Genomic DNA, 19,091 nt, shown 5'->3' on the forward strand with positions numbered 1-19,091 from the left:
ATACGTACGTCACTCTTTGAAACATCGAACACTTCTGAACAGGACAGGAGTGTGGTATGGCTTAAAAGTTAACTCAAGTTTGTTTCCCCAAAAGTGTTAACTGTCTCATTACCAACATCTACTGTGGCATAATTCTTAGCTATTTTAGAGGACCAATCTCTATTCAGCCTTCTGATCTCGACAAAAGTGGAGAAGAAAATGCTCTCTCTCGGAACTTTAACTTTGTTTTGTTTTACTTCAGATAAAGTTGAATGAAGTATAAATTAACTAGCTAATTTTCATGCTAACTAGATAATTTGCTCTGTGAAAGTTAATCGGGATCACTTCTATCCAAGGTTAGATTAGGATCACTCTACCTCTACCTTCGTTCACTAAAGCAATGGAAGAGTATGACACAACTAGTTTCTACACTGAAGTATTAGTTAGCAGCTGATAAATGATAGCCCATTTCTAAAACTTCTATTTGTTAAGATTTATCAACAATTAATAAAGTTTCTTTGGTAACACAAAGAATATTAAATTTGAATATACGTTCTCTAGCATAATTGAAAAGTAATGAGGAAAGTGGACCCATCCGCGCAAGAAGATTCTGTAAAGTTAGCTTCACATATGATTAATTTGTAGATGGAAATATTAATTATCAACTACAAAAAGACGAAGCAAACTCCTAAACTTTATATTCGTGTCACTACTATATCAGCCTTACTGGTAACGTTCCTTTTCTAATACAAAAGCTTGCTTCTAACTCGATCGTAAATTATAAGTTATGAGAAAGGAAACGAAGACGCCAAAAATAATAATAATAACCTGAAAGATAGTTTGAAATTTACAACTTTTGAGGTTCAATTTTATTTTTATATAATGTTAGCACCTATTTTTTCCATTGACTTGGGTTCTTATAAGTTTCACACAGGCTACAAAGCTGAAATGTAGAAGGTAGTATCAAATATCATAAGAAAGAAACACAACTTGTAACATAAATATTGTGCTGGTAATATATTGAATTGGTACTGCATTAACACCACATAAAAGGGACTCACTATATAGTTCATGTTAAGCATCCCTCAAATATATAAAACCTGTAGAACAGTAACTGTGGTCTTATATATATATATATATATATATATATATATATATAGATAGATAGATAGATAGATAGATAGATAGATAGATAGATAGATAGATAGATAGATATAGATATAGATATAGATATATACGTTTTTACATACCTTTCTGGTATGTAATATGTTGAAACATTTTAAGTGGCGTGCTCACATTCCTTGAAATAGGTAAAGTTTTAAGTGTTGAATCCGGAGAAAACACGTCTTGGATTTGTTTTATTAAGAACTGTTGATCATATTTATATCCAGGATCAACCTAAAAGAATGACATGAAAGAATAAAAGAAAGAATAACATGAAAGAATAAAAGAATAATACGAAGTTATGTTAATAGATCATTCTTAGAACTAAAGGAAAGAACTTTGAATACGGACCCTATAAAATATTCTCTAAATAAAAACAACAATATTAACAAATCTCAACAAAAGCGCTAAAAAGCAAAATATAATATAAGCGCTGAAAGGCAGAAAATAGTAAAAGTAAAGTGCATAAAAGCAGAAAATACTTCATTTTTCTTATCTTTAAAAAACTATTGAAGTTTGTGCTAAGCCTAGTGAATTATTGCCTGAAAATTATCATTGAAACTAATTATATGTTCAGTATTAATTTGTTTGAATTTCCACATAATTCATTATTTTTATACGTAATAATCATGAATTATTAGCTGCTTTTAAGTACCTCAATGTTATTATTTCCTGTTTGTAATGGCTTTTATTATTTTCTACTATTTAGCGCCTTTGTTGAAGTCGGTATATGTTGTTAGTTTTTAAATTTTAATTTCCAGTTTTTAGTGTTTTTGAAATCGATTGCTTTTCTTTTAACTTTGTTTCAATTTTTGACATTTCTGTTATCTCAATACTTTAGTTAGATACTTAAACTAAAGGTTGGGAACTAACCTCCTATAAAATAGATCATTCTTAGAAACACGTGTACTAACATTATCGTCTCTTGAGTATCATGGCTAACTCCAAAGACTGTAATCAGAGGCTGATAATAAAATCATTGAAACCTGTGAGAAAGTATACTCTTTAAAACCAAAACGGAATAATTAAAGTTGGTGCATATACACTCATGTCCAAAATGATTGTCGCATATCTATAACTGTCTTCTTGTAAGAATATAATTTGATAATAATTTTGCAGGGTACTTTTAATACTGATACTATGTGTATAATCGGAAAATGTATATTTGTGGCAAATTTCACAGGAAATTAATTATAAATAGGAAAATTTGAATGAGTAAAGCAAAATGTTGCTAAATAGGCAAGGAAGATTTACTTTCGTTTTATGGTTCTTATTTAATGCTCTTTTGACATGAAATTTGCCACATACATGTCTTTGCCGATTATACATATACTAACATTATAAGAAATACCGGGCGAATGCATTATCAAATCATATTCCTACAACAACATATGTATATGTTCTCGACAAAGTAGGTTAATTACGATATTAGCACAGTGTCATTCAAAAGTTTTATAGTCTACCTATGAAAATTATTATTAGATCATTATGCAATTTAGCTGGGGACACAAGCAAAGAACACGCTTTGAAACAAACAATAAAAGAATAATCAAAACCAGTACACCTATATCGAAATTATGTGTGATGATACAAAAATTATTGTACGAACACTGTCAGACATGTAGTTTCATGATGTAACTTAGAAGACTGTTGTTAGATCCTTATGAAGTTTATATGGAATCACAATTACAAAACACTCTTTCAAACAAACAAAACAATGATAGAATATTCAAAATCGGTGTAACTTTATCGAAGTTATGAGTGATTATATGTAAAATGATAAACACCGTCAGGTATTGAAGAGTTTCGTGATTTAGCTCCGAATGGTATTGTTACAGCCTTATAGAGTTTCAGTGGAACCAAAAGGAAAGAAGCTCATCCAAATCGGTGTACATATAGAGAGAGTCCCTCCAGAATAAAATAGACACGCGATTTGGAACATCTAGTATTGGAAGTCTCTATAGAGCAGATGCGTTTAAATCCGTAACAAGTGAGTTAGAGAAATACAGGATGGACTTATTTTAGAAGCTGAAGAAGTTAGGTGGAAAGGAAGTGCAAGCGGAACTGTTTTACCAATTATAGTTTGAACAGGTTCTTCGTTCACGAACGAATAATATCAGCAACTAAGTTGGTTGAATTTGTTAATGGCAGACTTTCTTCTATTACTCTTAAAAGACGGTGGTGTGATATTATTGTCGTAAATGTACATGTCCAACAAAAGAACATAATGACAATGTAAATGATATTAAACGGGAATTTGACTATAAAAATTCTATTAAGGAATGTCAATTCCAAGGTAGAACGAGAGGGTATTTTCAAACTGATTATGAAGAACGAAAGTCTACACGAGGAAAGTAATGATACCGGTGTTAGACTCGTGAAGTTTCCAACATCAAAAAAACTTATTTCTGGGAGGAGTACAAAATTCCCACATCGCGACTTTCATAAATATAGTAGGACCGCCTCCCCAGACACATAATTTATCACCTTTTAATAACTAGAAGAAGACAATCTAGTATAACTGATGTTCGCTCGTTTAGATGAGATGAATGTGAGTACCTGGTGGCAGGTATAATAAGAGAGTTATCGTTAAATAAAAGAAATATTCAATATCTGAAAACTGAGGGATTTCACTTAAAGAAATTAGAGGAGAGCCAGGTGAAAGAGGAATACACCTGCTCATCCCATAACAATAGTTAACAATAATAACGTAAAACCATTATCTTTACACCATTATTCTCTTTTGTGCGTTTACCACAGTTTATTACTAAAGCATTGTTTAAGTTGGGTCATCGAAAGTTTCTTTCTAAATCTTAAAATATTAATAATACTAATAAATATTGAAGATTTAATAATTTTGCAAAACTCACTTGGGCAGAGCCATAAGGCAGGAAATATTAGATTTTCAAGAACCAGCATTTCACGTAAATAAAATGACTAAGTACCTTTTCAATAAACATCAACTGACTTTCACACAATCATTTATAATCCTGTTACTTACTTTATACAAAGTGCACAATATTGGTAATCTTAAAGCCATAGTCGTAGTAACAAAACGTTATTGTCCATTAATAATAATTTTGGACCAATGTAGAAAGAGAAGGAAGGGTATAGTTAATAGCGTTAATATCTTCTAGTGTAAGACACACACTAAAAATTAGAAACAATTCTGCAATTCATATTTTCGTTTTACATTCATAGAATAGATTTTGTTGCACTCGTTTCCCTGTAAAAGGTTCTCGATATACTACCACTTCATTCGTACCTACAGAGGAAATACATCAGTAAATATTACCAAGACATTTTAGAACGAATTTTAAAATTCCCTTATGGTCGCCATACATGACATTTTATATAAAGTTATAGTGACTGCAGAGGAATGAATTGGGACATATCATAATATATGTAGAAAGAACATGATACAATGTATACATTGTTAAGATTCCATGAAGATAAGCAGGAAATATTTAAAATTTAGTAGGTGTTTCATTCCTTCTTTAAAAATAAAATGAAATGAAATCTTTCAGTTTTAAATCCCACGGTTTTCCCGGCTAGGCTAAAAGAGTAAGTGATGAAGAGAAACGAATGAAATTAAATATTTTGGAAACGTATAACTATTTTTGTTGTAGATTATTATTATTATTATTATTATTATTATTATTATTATTATTAGTAGTAGTAGTAGTAGTAGTAGTAGTAGTAGTAGTAGTAGTAGTAGTAGTAGTAGTAGTAGTACACTAACAGCACAATTACATAGCAGGTATATGCCTATCATGTTCCCTCAGGTACAAGGGAATGTGTCCAGTATGTGCCTTATGTACCTCTGAGAGAGAAATCACATGGATGGCAAGTGATAGTCACAGTCTATGTCTGCCCCTAGCCGCATTCCTGACATGTACCTGGGGATGGTGCCTAGTATGTTCTAGGTATGTTTCCTATGCCATAAGCGTGAATGAATCACAAAATACTCTCCCAAAATATGTTAAATCGCCTATATGCGTAATGGGCTTGCGTTAAGGTGAGTGTGATAAACACTTTAAACAAGTAAAAATCTACCCCAAGGTTGGCAAGAACCATCAACCTTCGGATTACTGGCCGCGTGCTCTTCCGACTTAGCCACCTAGGCGATGAAGGGAACATCGCTTGTAGAAGGATAAATTGTTGAGTTCTTTCGAATTTGGCTAATCAGAGTGCTCCTTTAACCAAACTATAATCGTTTGGGATAAAATAAAATCTGCTCGCCATGTAATTTTATAACAAACTTACGACTGTCTATTTACTTTCTTCCATATTCACTTTCAAATGATAAGCGAAAGTTGCCATCTAATAAAGTTGATGCGTTTGTTGTTTCTAGTACTCAATCGCTTAGAACAAGAAGCAAAAATTGCATTAAATGTGGGAGATGAATTTAGAACACCTAACTGTCACATGCCTTGCACATCTTGTGTTGTCAGGGTATTTGAAACAGTATGTACCTAAATGACGTACCTAGAACATGACAGATATATGTTCCAAGTGATGACATAAAAGCAAATGACTCTTAGAGTGCGAAACTGAGACAGATATATTCATGCTATATTTGTGGTACAGCGGGGGACACTTCTAAATGGTACAGCCATATGGAGATTTACGGCTAAGGTGTACCATTTAGAAATGTCCCCCGCTGTACATAGTGGCAAATATCAATTAGGTGTAACAAGTACCTAAAACTATAGGTAGCTGAAGTACATACTTATCACATGAATATCATATGTGCCAATGTCGGGTACCTAAAAAATAGCTGGTACACATAAATGACACATGCCTAGCACATCTTGTGCTGTTAGGATAGTAGTATCATTGATGAAATGACTTTCTTTGGAAACAGTAATATTTATAGTTCAACAAAATGTAAAGCAAATAGATTATCAACAGATAAAATGTATTATCTCAACTACTACCAACATAGAAAAAGACATTTAAAATGTAAACTAGACTTACTGCATTGACGACAATGTGCTGAAAGAAATTAGCAAATCCTTCATTGAGCCAAAGGTCACTCCACCAATGCGTCGTTACTAAATTTCCAAACCATTGATGCGCTTGTTCATGACCCATTGTTCCAATAATATTTTGCTTAATTCCAATATCGGAATCAGAAGGGTTATAAATGAGAAAGTATTGCCTGGAAACAACAATGTATTAAATCGCATTATTCAAAGAAAATTAACATCGTTGAAATCATACTGAAAATTTCTGAGAGTTGGGAAATTTATAAACAACTCCACATGTTCCCTATAACACAAGAATAAATTAGATTCTTATACTATTGATACAGAAAATCGAAAGCCTAAACACTACCTTTTATCCCATTTATCTATGAAGGTAATACAAGAAGAAATACGATATTCATACGATTAAAACGGGAATTGAACTTTTAAAGTGAACATTTCAAAATTTAACGTGTTTAGAATTGTAACAATCGCAGCTCCTTTAATTGCAATGATTAGCTGCAGAAGCTCCAAGTGTTCTAGTGCACTTATACCTATATCCTACTGATTTGAAATTAGTAAATTCTATTAAGGCGTATAAGTCAAAATCTCTCTTAATTTTGACATTTGGTTAAGAGCACTCTTATAATGCATCACCCGATGATGGTACATTGCACAGCATTGATGCTATATACTTATATTCTAATACTGGTGTGGGGTCTATTCTTTTATATTAGCTCCAGCACCTACGGCTGCATCATATTTTTTTTGTCAGAAAGTATAACGTTAGTTGATGTCCAGACTCTGCGATAGAACTGAATATATGTAAAGATAACGAAGGTATACAAATATTTTGTTACATGAGGCAGCCAATATTTATTGTTCTTGTAGTTAAATTACGATACTTTTAAAAAGACAAAACAAGACAAGAAATTTAGAAAGAAAGAAAAAGGGAGAGAACTTAGAGGAAAGAAAATAGAGCTGGAGATAATACAGATAATTTGGAGGGGAAATTATGCGAGAATGTACGAGATATCAAGTTTAATTATACATTATATGCAAATATTGCGGATATACAAGAAATACCATTCATTAGTTCTGAGATTGTATACTGTATATTGTTTATCGGAAATAGCAGAAAGTCAATAAATCTAAAATTTTCTGCACTAATTAAGCTGATTTTAATTTCATTACTTGGTAGTATTACTGTAATAACTGTTATGCTTATAAATGCATTTTCCCTATTTCTTTATTATATTCCTAATTTATAAACTATGTTACTAATTATTAGTTGAAACATTGAATTATCTTCTACTGTAAAACAAAACTAAGCATCTTTATAAGGAAAAAATTAATTAATCGTAGACCTTAATTGAGTTAGAAATATAAATATTTATAATTTTACACTCTTAATCATGGCCTTTAGTGTAAATTATCTTATCGCTAAATTATGCTGTATGAAATCTACAAAATTAAATCGTAAATAACACAAATATTTATTTTATTAATTAAGCAAATATGTTTAAGTAATTTCAGAAGTTCTCTCAACTTATATTATTTATTTATTAGCTTCTTTGTTTTATTACTTACGAGTACGTGATCAATCCCCAATTTTCCATGGCCCCACCTTTTATAGGAAGTGCTACTGAATCCAACTTTGGAAGGGTGAATGGTATTCCTAAATATTCACTTAGGACATCTAAAAGTTTAGGACCAACATCTAATGCATATTCTGTGTCGTTTATCAGAGCAGGTTGAGCATAAATAGTGTAATTAGAACTACTGGAGGCAGAAGCAAAGTCTGACACCAGAAAAGCAACCAGATAAGAAGACATATACGGAGATTCATCAAAGGTATCTAAATAGTATCCAGGAATATCCGATCTGAAATAAGAAGCAATAATTATAATGTACTTTCAACTTTAAAGAAATGGATTTCATATACAGTAAACTGTGGTAAATAAAGAGGAAAGATAAACGCAAAAGTAAAGTTGTTTCTCATAATGAAGTTTTGGAAACATAATCACATTTCCAAACTATTCATTGGTAATCCCCAATTAATTCCAAACAAAAGTGTAGAATGAATTATACATTTCCAGTGTATAAGTTATGATTATAATAACATAATCAAATTCATCCTATTATAGAAAGCTATATGTACAGATTTTTTCGGTAACAAAACAAGAATTGTTATTATCTCCTAGAGCGTGCCATAACTAAGTAACTATCAAACTACTCTATTAAATTAAGTAAACATTCTGGAGTATTTACCTTCTTGAAATTCAAGTTACTTAGTCTTTAATCAAGAAATCCCTGAACAATCTTGTTGCAAGTTTTTCCTTTTTCCCCATGCTATTAATGAAATATGCACAACTATTTAGCACCTTAGCAGAATTAAATAAGATGAATAGAAATATTTAATTAAAGTTAGATATACAATGCTTTAGAATGTACGTACTAGAACTAAGAAAAAGAAGCATAGAATTTGAAGACAACGAAGTTCGTTGCAATAAGTCTTTTAGTATAATGTCTGATAATGTAATTACTCTATTAGGACAGTAGAAGTATATATTAAAAGGAATTACAAATTCTTTGTGTTTTTTAAACTTACCAGGAAACTTTTTCTGGTGTCATCCGAAATGTGGAACGAGACTATGGTCAATCGATTTGTGTTAGTGAACACGAAAATCCATAGGCGGAAAAAAGCTCGATCGCAAACGTTTCGTATTTATGAGAGGAAGAGTTGGGGCACTGCCAACACTACACGTTGTGGATAATGAGACGAAATATGGCGCGAGTTCGATGAAAATATGCATAGAAGCACAGTTAAACATATACTAAAATGTGACATTACATTCGACAATACTTTGATAACTGAGGGTAGAGGCATAGGGAGGAAAAGGAACGCGGTTAAAGTCGAGTACAGCATAGGGGAAAATAACCATAGAAGGTATGAACACTTACGAGCCGGACTTAAGGGGAACAGCATAGTAATATAGTCGAGAGATGCATTTTATTTCTTACATTAACAATAATAACATATATTAAATGAATTATTGCAGCTCCTGTGGTAACTTACTTAAAAGTGCTTAAAAGAAACTATTAATAACACGTTCGCTCCCGTGCTTACGTGGTTATAAAAAATCCAATCACTAAAAGTTTTGTACCTTTTAGGAGATGTATATCAAGTAGTGAGTAAAAGGTAGACCTGTGAAATTTGCGCATGTCAAACACATCTTTAGACAATTGTTTTTAAGATGAATACTACATTTATTTGTATTGTTGGTTACAATTGATACAACACCGTTTAAAATAGATTCTCTTTTTCTTACATCAAATAATTTTAACAAACTGAAATATGAAGTACAAAAGGCGATAAACTTTATATTTTTATAATGATTAGGTAAAACCGCTACAAAGTTGCACAAAGAAATCGTTTCCACTTCATGTGAAATGTGCAAAAGATATCAACATAACAAAAAGAAAACATTTATAAATAGTTTTCTTTTCTGTAGTTTCGTTCGACATACTGATGCACGCAGAAAGCAACACGACAGATGAGGAAATAAACCGAAATGTAATATTTTAAAACTTGTATTGAATGTGTTACGAACATTTAATTTGTGTTTATTAGTATTCTATCTATTTTCGCTAGTAAATACCTTTTTCTGCTAATGTCTTTTGAGAATATCTAAATCATTATGTCTAGAAATTAAGAACCTCACCGCCAAAACCAGTCAAGTATTAGCTTATTCAGAACATTTGCTGTTTGTTCTCTATTGACTTTTATGCATTCACACAATTCTCCTAAATAAGAGTAAAACAAGTTTAGCTCAAAACATGTAACGAATTAGTTTATATTTATCAGCAAAGTACATCTAAACAACACAACTAGCAACAGATTTCAGCTTATAAGATGTTTCTGCAAGACTTAAAGTAAATAATGTTTTCTTTCAGGTGCAATTCTGATAAATTTTCCATACAACTGACAACGAACAACAATTAACCACTCGCCGAAGATTTTTTAGAGATGCAAACTTACAACCAGACCCTAACTCGGGTTTCGTCGACTTACATTACAAAAGTATCCCGAGTTCTCCTATGGCTTTGGATCGAAAGTGGTAACTTAAATACAGTAGTTATTTAGACTTTTAAGAAAGGTTATTATTGTGGGAACATACTTCAGAAGTAAGTCAAAGATTCTCCTGACGAGTATTAGAGAATCATTGCTTTATTATCTAGTAAACAAAACAATCCATATTTTGTATTTGAAGTGTAAATCTCAAAGTAATATTAAACACAAAATCATTTCATATTCTACAGACTACTTTATAACTGAGAATGTAACTCTTAAGATCAAGGTGTAAAATCATATTTTATAGAACGTCGGAAAACTACTGTGATAAAATTAGATTTAATTTGGAATTTTCTATTGCTTCCTCGGTTTATTGCGTTAAGTTAATATGTTGGAATGAAAAATAATCTTCAAAAGAATACGAGTGTTCTTTGTGAATAAAAAGATATTTTTCAATCACCATAACCAAATGCCTATTACAGTTAGATGACTGACAGTTAACCTATAAGTATTGTCCCTGAGAATAGAAGCCGAGAACGTCAAAGAACTCTCCGCAGTACCAGTAAAATATGAAGTTCAAGAACGGTTAATGTAGAAAATTTAATAAATGAAGCGTTGATGGCAAGATCTTTTCTTTCTTTCTTTCTTTCTTTCTTTCTTTCTTTATTTATTTATTTTATTTTTGGAAAAAGGAAATTAAGTCATTTCCGTTAACTTGAACCATAAGTTGTTGGATGGGAAAGTTGCGTACACCAGAGTTTAAAAGAGGCCAAGAGATGGCAACACACAGAATGTCGTAAATTCGAACTCAAGATGATCCTGCAGGGCAAAGTGGCGTAAGTCAGACAACATTCGACAAGAGGCACTTTACAAAGGACCTCGAGCGTAGCCACCGATATAAAGACCTGTGGACGAAAATGTGACGTCATCATCGGTAGGGCTATCACATTACAATGGAGGAAAACTTGAAAGCCCATTACATTAAAAATGGCTCAAACGATTTACATGAAATTTGCTGATGAAACGTTTCTTGATACGGGAAATGGATCTACCTTGGTCTCAACTTTCGAAAAACTTGTTCAATGGCGTTTTTGGGCGCATCAATTAGGGGGCGCCTCACTTCCATTACAAAAACAACAAAGAATGTTCACCAATTTTCTGAAAATGTATTGTCTCGTACAAGAAAACAATTTAGGTATGGATCAATTATCTACAATTACATTAGTGGCGTTTTGGGGCGCTTCATTTTAGGGGCGCCTGAATTATATTCCAAAAAGAACAAGCTATATACACAAAATTTTTCTCAAATGCATTTTCGCATACAAGAGTGTGTTTCAGCTAAGTTTCAAGTTACGCAAATTAGTTCAGTGGAGTATTCGAACTTTATTTCGGAGTGGAAAAATTTAAACTTAAAATAGTTCCTAAGATCATCATGAAATTTTGTAAAACTACCTTTTTTGAGTGTAGTAAAGAGATTTAGCTTAGTCTCAACTTTCGACAAAACTTGCTTACGGGCCTTTTTGGGGCGCTTCATCTCGGAAGTGCCTCAATTATATTTAAAAAATAAAGGATCTCCAAGAAAATTAGTACAAATGTGTTGGAGCGTATAAGAAAACGATTTAGTCATGGTTCAACTACCATAAATCACTTTATGGAGTTTTCGAGCGCTTCCATTATATTTCAAAATGAACAAACTATCTTCACAATATTTTATGCACATGCGTTTTCAGGTACAAGAAAACGATTTAGCTAAGACTCAAGTGCCGCAAAATTAATCCAGCATCATTATTGGTAGGCTCAAGATTTCATAAAAAAGCTCTTATGATCATAGTTTACTCCCAAATTTCAAGAAATTAATTTGGAGACATTTTTAGAACTTAAAGTACTAAAATTTTTAGCTTAGAAATCGATCAAACTATCTTCGTAAACTAGAAAAGTCAAATGTTTTGCGTGCGAACTAGCTATTGGAAAGATCAAAATACATAAATTATCTATCGTGAATATTTCGGCATATAATGAGACTATCTGTAGATCCTCCTAGAAAAAAACTTAATGTACACAGCTTCAGTCTTTTTATTAAATTTAAATACAAAATTAGCTTTGATTCTATTTATATAATGCATCATATGGAAACGTAGATATAAGAAACATGTTATCAAAGGAATTACTGTACATCAATAACAACCAAAATTCGCCTATTACCTGAAGAACAAGTGTCTTTTACAAAGTGAGTACTGGAGATGAAAGTGTAGTAGAGTAACAGCTCCGACCAATGAAATTGTCACATCTGTTACCTTCTCTCTTTACTTTTATTGTAACACTGATACCAATACTATTTTCTTTAAAAAAAATATGGCATTTTTCTTAAATTCTGCATTTATTTTGCATTATTCATTTTATTTACACTATTTTAAATTTTATAACTTAGAAATCTTAGAGTTCTAAAATAAATAAAATATTCTAGCATAAAAGTGAATAATTATTCTAAAGTTATATACCATTTGAGAAAGCAGCAAAAATATTCCAATTAATTACAGAAATTATACATCAATGAATGATTTTAACGAACTAATTAATATATATATAAAAGAAAGCAAATATTTTAACCTGTGTGTTGCGCTTTGGGGTATTTTCTCCTACAATATTTCGCAAACTTCAATGTTTGCTTATCCATTTAGTCTTATTCTCCGCACTACTTGTTCAATTTTTTAATTCATATTTTTATACAGAGAGAGAGAGAGAGAGAGAGAGAGAGAGAGAGAGAGAGAGAAAGAAACGAAGAAAACATTAATGAAGGAATTCAACAAGTAATCTGAAGAAAAAGACTAGACGGATAAGGAAACTGTGAAGTTTGCGAAACACTGTAGGAAAAAATACTACACGACGCACCACACAGGTAAACAATATTTGCTCTCACAACGACTAAAAACGAAATTATTATTCAAGGCTTTAATAACTTGGTTTGACGTGTTTACATCTTAATTTATACATATCAAACACTACTGAAATATTAAATAATACGCCTACACACATGGTGAAAAATCGTACACACAATCATACATTAGTACGAAAACGTTAATATAAATACACATGAACGTGCCTGACAGATTTAGAGGGTTAATAATCACAGTCGTAACATCTAAATGAATGCTGATTAATAAAACGTACGGAGATCATTTTTCAAACTATAAATTACACTAACCTTTTTTTTATATTCGTAGTAGACGATATTTCGGATAGTCCATTTTCAAGGACACAACGGCTTAAATAATATGCATTAATAGAAGCGAAATCTGACCCAAGCAACCGCTTATAATTACTAATCTGTTTGGCTATTTTTTTCAGTAAAATTTCTCATGTTATTTGCTTCAACATCAGTGGAAGTTAATTAATTTGTATACGAAGTAATGCGTATTTACGGAGCAACATATTAAAAGAAGACTTATATTCTAAATTTTCCCACACGAAATTCTGTATATGGGATTGTGATAAGTGCACTTATTACCTAATTATATATTCGTTCTTTCTATCTTACAGGTATTTCAGCGTATTAATATCATCTAAATAATATTAATACGATCAAATACCTTAAGACAAAAATAATATCTAAATTGGTATGTAAATATATAAACTGATGAATTTCCACTAGTGTTAAAGGAAAAAGGATGTAAACGTCTTGCTGCATAATATGATTTAACTTGTTGTGATCTTGTAGTGTAAATGAACACCTGGTTAACTGTCTGAAATATTCGAGATTATATCAATCTACTAAAAATATAAAAAGATTAGTATAATTTCTAATTGAATGTTTGTATTTTCCTTCTTTTTTGTTTCTGCTGAATCCCTTGCATTGTTGTGTCTGACCGTATCCTGCAATAGTTACTTAATAGACAATTAATCGATACATTTAACACCAAACGAATTACAACTTCTGCAGTATGACCATTCGAACACAAATCCAAGGCATCTAACATTTCTCTACTCTGGAGCTCTCTGAATGTTAGTTCCCTTGCCACTATTCTTTGATTTTGTACATTTAAAAAATCTTTCTCATAATCCTTGCATAAAATTTGAACAATAAGAAAGTTATAAACAACTGTGTTGAGAACAACATTTGTTGGATACGTAAGTTTTCCCCTGTCTAAGCGTTTCAGCAAGCAACAGTTTGTATCATACGCTACTTCCTTGTCTGAAACCAACATTGATTTGCACTCTTCATACTTCAATTTTTTGGAAGCAACATAGGAACAATATCCTCCCAAGTAAACAAGGACTGGTAAATATGGCTCTGTGCTTTTAGGTGACTATTCAGAAACATCAATACTAAATGGCGTCATATCCGCATCTGTAACGTGCGACACTTCACACTGAATAACTTCAGGCATATTGTCATCAACATCAGTCACTGGAACATCACCGTAGCTGCTAGTAGCAATTTTTAATTTCATGACCGACTGAAAATGTAGTTTAGACTCATTCTCAAATATCTGACGAAGGGTCACACTATAATTAGCACCTGACATTTGCCTGTACATACCGAATCGTGATTCCAAACAGTCAGTTTGATATTTGCCTGGCAAAATATAAGTCATGCCCAATTCACTAGTACAATAAACAGCCAGTTGCATGAGGGATTCTGATGTCGTTTTCAGCACTGCGCAAGTTTCTCTTGATAGTCTGCCAGTATTTGAATTCATCGCATCCCACCGATCTAACCAGTTGACAAATTCGCCCAAAAAGGCAAATTTCGGGTCGTCAACTGATGCTGTTAAAGGTTTTCGAAAAGTGTCGTTCAAACGGAGTCCTTTCATTGGTGATTTAACATTGACAATTCTCCACCACTTTTCTATAATTTCAATGAAGTTGGCAGTACCTCGTAGTAGGGCAAGTTATGCATCTTTCCAAGTTCACGAACACCCACAGCAGTAAATTCGTTGAAAATTTGTAATGCTAATTTTACATTTTGCCTTTCAATATTGGTAGGAGCAAGTGCCTTCAGCGATAGTCGAAATCCATATTTTGCTAAACTGTTACTTTCTAAATTGTGAACCTGCTTAAGAATTGAAAATGAAGCTGTCTTAATATTGTCATTTGATTCATACTTAAAGTCAGGATACCAGAAGCATTTTTCTGCATTTTTTACATTTAACCAATTATTTCGTACACATTTTAGTAAACAATGGCCTATTTTTATGACAGGGATGGGGATAAACAATACTTTCAACTGGAGGAGTTGTAAACAACGACACTGCCTTTCTGTTGATTGAATTATTATCTGTCACAATGCATATCACTTTCAATTCTAGATTCTCCAAACCTACGATAATTTTTTCACGCACAGAGTGCAAAACTATAGCATTGATTGTCTTAGCCGGTAATATATGGACAACGTCTGCATATAACGACTGGATACTGGAGATCATAAAAACATGAGCACTTGTTGCAGCATCAGTGTTGTCAAAAGCTGTCCCAACAATGTTACCTCCTTTATAGTCAAAGAATGGCCTTAACTGAATTTCGTCTATCATCAACACCACAGTTTTGCCTTTTGATTGTAAATAAGTGTGCTTTTGCTTAATATAACTAAGGTAATCACTTTCAGATTGCTCGTTATGTATACTAGTGGGAAAAGGACTACACACACCACGCAATGTAGAGGGATGCGGTAGAATTATATATCCTGAATTTCTAAAAAAGCGATATGCATGTGGTGCAACTGAATGTAATAATGCAAAGAACACTAACATTTCAGGTAAATAACGGAACTGGAACTTGCTACTTGTGAGGAGAGAGACTTGCTGAATAAGGAACGTAACAATATTTGTTCTTTCTTCACCAACACTGTTTTTAACCGATGATAACAAAGTTTCTATTATTTTAAAAATGCAATTCACATCTGTGTCTGTATTTACTGCGTTCTCTATTGATTTCAGTTTATCAAGTATGTCCTGAATTTGTGTAATATTGCTAACTTTACATGGCAGTTTTCCAATTCCGTGCATCGAATTCAGGCTCACACTTCCAACATATACATTAACTTCCATGATTTCAGAAATACATACAGACAATGTTATTTTCGGACAAGGCATTAATTCCATATGATAAAAAGTTGCACTCGCATTCTGAAAATGACATAACCAAAATGATTGTAAATAAAGTTTACCAAGTTTCAATTTCAGTTGTTCTACCGATGATACAGTGGTTTCTTTCTCGTGTCTGAGAAACTCCTCTTCACTTTTCTGAATTATCTTCGATATTTGTCCTTCTTCCTTTCTTAGAAGTCGTTTGTTTGGACCTTCCCTTACGGCCACTTTACCACTCAAATAGGTTGGGCAATTTGGTAGTATCGTGGGTACTGCTCCGTGTATAAGCTGCGGTACAGACAGTTTTGCAGTAATCCGCCTGCCCGTTTTCTCATCAAAAGCCTGAGAATGCCATCTGATAGAGTTTGGTGCAAAATGTAGTTCACAAATCTGAAAAATACGAAATAAAAAACAAATTAAGATAATTACAATGTTAAGATGAACTATATACGTAAATACAGTGATATTTCGAGACTTACAGAAATGACGGGGAGAGAAAGCTAAAGCCCTTAGTATAAAAGCTCACAGTTATGCTCTGTAGACAAAATGAGGGACGATTAAAGGATTAGTGAAACGAAGGGAGTTATTAAAAACGGAAGGATCCTTAGAAACCTATAAAATGATTTTATCCATCAAAACATGGGGACATTGCGTGTAGTAGAATTGAATCAAGCCTTGGAAGCAGAGTTCTGTACTCCACTATGGAATTATATCTTCCTCCCCTTACGTGAACTGAATCGTATGTAAGTTGACATGGTCCTGATTATTTGTAATGTGATGGGAAACAAACCAGGAACATAGACCCGTTAAAACAAATGTATGAAACGTTAAAGTATTTAATTTACCTTTATGTGCTTGCATATTAACGTAAAATAGAGTAAAAATTAAAATACCTACCTTAGTATTTGTTTTTTTCTTTTTAATCCTGATATTTCTCCTTTGATAAAAGTATCAGTTAAGAGTTATTGAAATTCCGTGATAAAAAGAAAAACAACACGTATTAAGGTAAATATTTTACCTTCCTTTATCATGCGTGAATATTGCATTTCATAAGTAAAGAGGAAATTGGAAAATTAAATCACCAGACCATGTAGGGCCAGACCTAAAGAGAAAGATCAATTTCGGCTGCTACCTACATGGAATGATCCGAAATTGATTAACTCGTTAAACTCTAATAGTTACTTATTTCTTTTACAAAAAGTAAATTTTGTGTGGATAAAGTAACATACTGCGATCTTTGCACTAAATAACTATTATTAGAAAATATTCTAGAACATTTCTGATGACTAGTCAGTAATAATACGAAAAAAAAATGTACCAAGTAAACGACTTGACATGAACGTAGTCGAACATCGAGTCGTTTCGATGTTTTACCGAAAAGCCGAAAACAGTTCAAGCTAAGTAAGTGGTAAAAGATTTTTAAAAATCTCAACATTTAATTATTTTGCAAGCTTAAAATAACAACTAATAGTTATTTTAAAGGTAACGACATTATCATAACCATATCTCGTTTACAGCTCTAAGGCAGGCAATTTTAAAAATGTCGTAGCTTATAAAAAGAATTCCATCGCCCCATGAAAGTAATGCATTCTTATTCGTATATTCAATAAAATTAAATAGCGATTAATCTCTCTTATCATTAGCAATTTTGGCAACGAATATTCCTAACCAGAATTCAAACTCGAAAGGATCAACATAGCAATAAGTCAATGGAATTATTACATACCTATTAATGATGAAAAAAGATATAAATCAAAAGATAAAGGCAAATTAAGGTAGAAAGATGAAATTGTAGCGAATTAAGCTACAGTAATACTTACCTTGCTATATTTATTTGGCACATAATTGTCTCTGTGAATGTTTCGTAGCCATTTAGACTGAAGTTCCGCATCTTTCGGAAATGAAAAAACATGAACTTTTGGTCCATTCTTATAATTACCATTACATCCTGGTACACAACAGGTGTACGGCATATCTGAAATTTATAACAAAACTTGAATTCACTCAAAGAATATTGATGCGTTAAAAATAGTGACACAGTAAGATAAAATTAGTACATTAGTAGAATCTACATAGTTTTTCTACAACTACAAAGTCAGAAGTCAAAAGCCCAAAACTACACTAATATTTACACCAAACGAAGTTCAAAGCTACTATATTGTGCATCTTTACCTTGTATTCTACTACAGGTACGTACACAGCAATTTATTTTCATGGGGAGATTAATATGAGTACGAACTGTATTGAAATATGTATAATTGCTCCTAAAATTAGGCAGAATTTAGAGAAAAGACGTGATTTCGGGCCTTAACGTTCTTGTGCAATAGCGGTGCTATTAAAATAAACTGACAATTTCAAAAGACTACAGAATACAGATCAAAATTAGTTCCGAGTTAGTTCATTAGTTGGAAATACGTTTTAATTTAATTTGCGTATCAGTTCAAGAAGCAAATAAAGATACGAAAATTTGACTTCACTCTAGTTTTCAAGCACTCATCTTATAGTTTTGATTTAAATTAATTCCATGAGAAAAACGTTTAAAGCAGCCAACCCTGTCCAGGACCAACCCTCTGCGTACGCCCCTGCTATACTGTATAGAACATAATACAATATCGAATCTAATTTACTCTTCAGGCCCCTCTACACACTGTGCAAATCGACGAGAGGATGCCAGGAATTCTCTCCCCCTCTGGCAAAAAAAAAAAAAACTTTATCCTTCCTCTCGAGAAGATATCCTTGGTAGGGAGAACTTACCCCACTCTCTCTATATAGTTTACGTATGTGATAGCTGAGTGTGTATCTGGGTGAAATTCATCCCGC

The 19,091-nt window shown here is 32.4% G+C and overlaps 1 protein-coding gene across 1 annotated transcript in view; it reads right to left on the reverse strand.

Moving 5' to 3' along the window:
- LOC145679498 (aminopeptidase N-like) overlaps positions 1-19,091 on the reverse strand; it is a 92,410-nt gene that overhangs the window by 43,048 nt on the left and 30,271 nt on the right. The window contains exons 4-6 of the mRNA XM_081750077.1: positions 7,704-7,997; positions 6,124-6,307; positions 1,230-1,377 (exon numbers count right to left, since the gene is read on the reverse strand). Of these exons, the coding sequence (XP_081606203.1) occupies positions 1,230-1,377; positions 6,124-6,307; positions 7,704-7,997 (626 nt within the window). The remainder of the gene's footprint in view (positions 1-1,229; positions 1,378-6,123; positions 6,308-7,703; positions 7,998-19,091) is intronic.

This window comes from Thermobia domestica, chromosome 2, assembly GCF_964235325.1.
Source record: "Thermobia domestica chromosome 2, izTheDome1.hap1.1, whole genome shotgun sequence".
Taxonomy (NCBI): Eukaryota; Metazoa; Arthropoda; class Insecta; order Zygentoma; family Lepismatidae; genus Thermobia; species Thermobia domestica.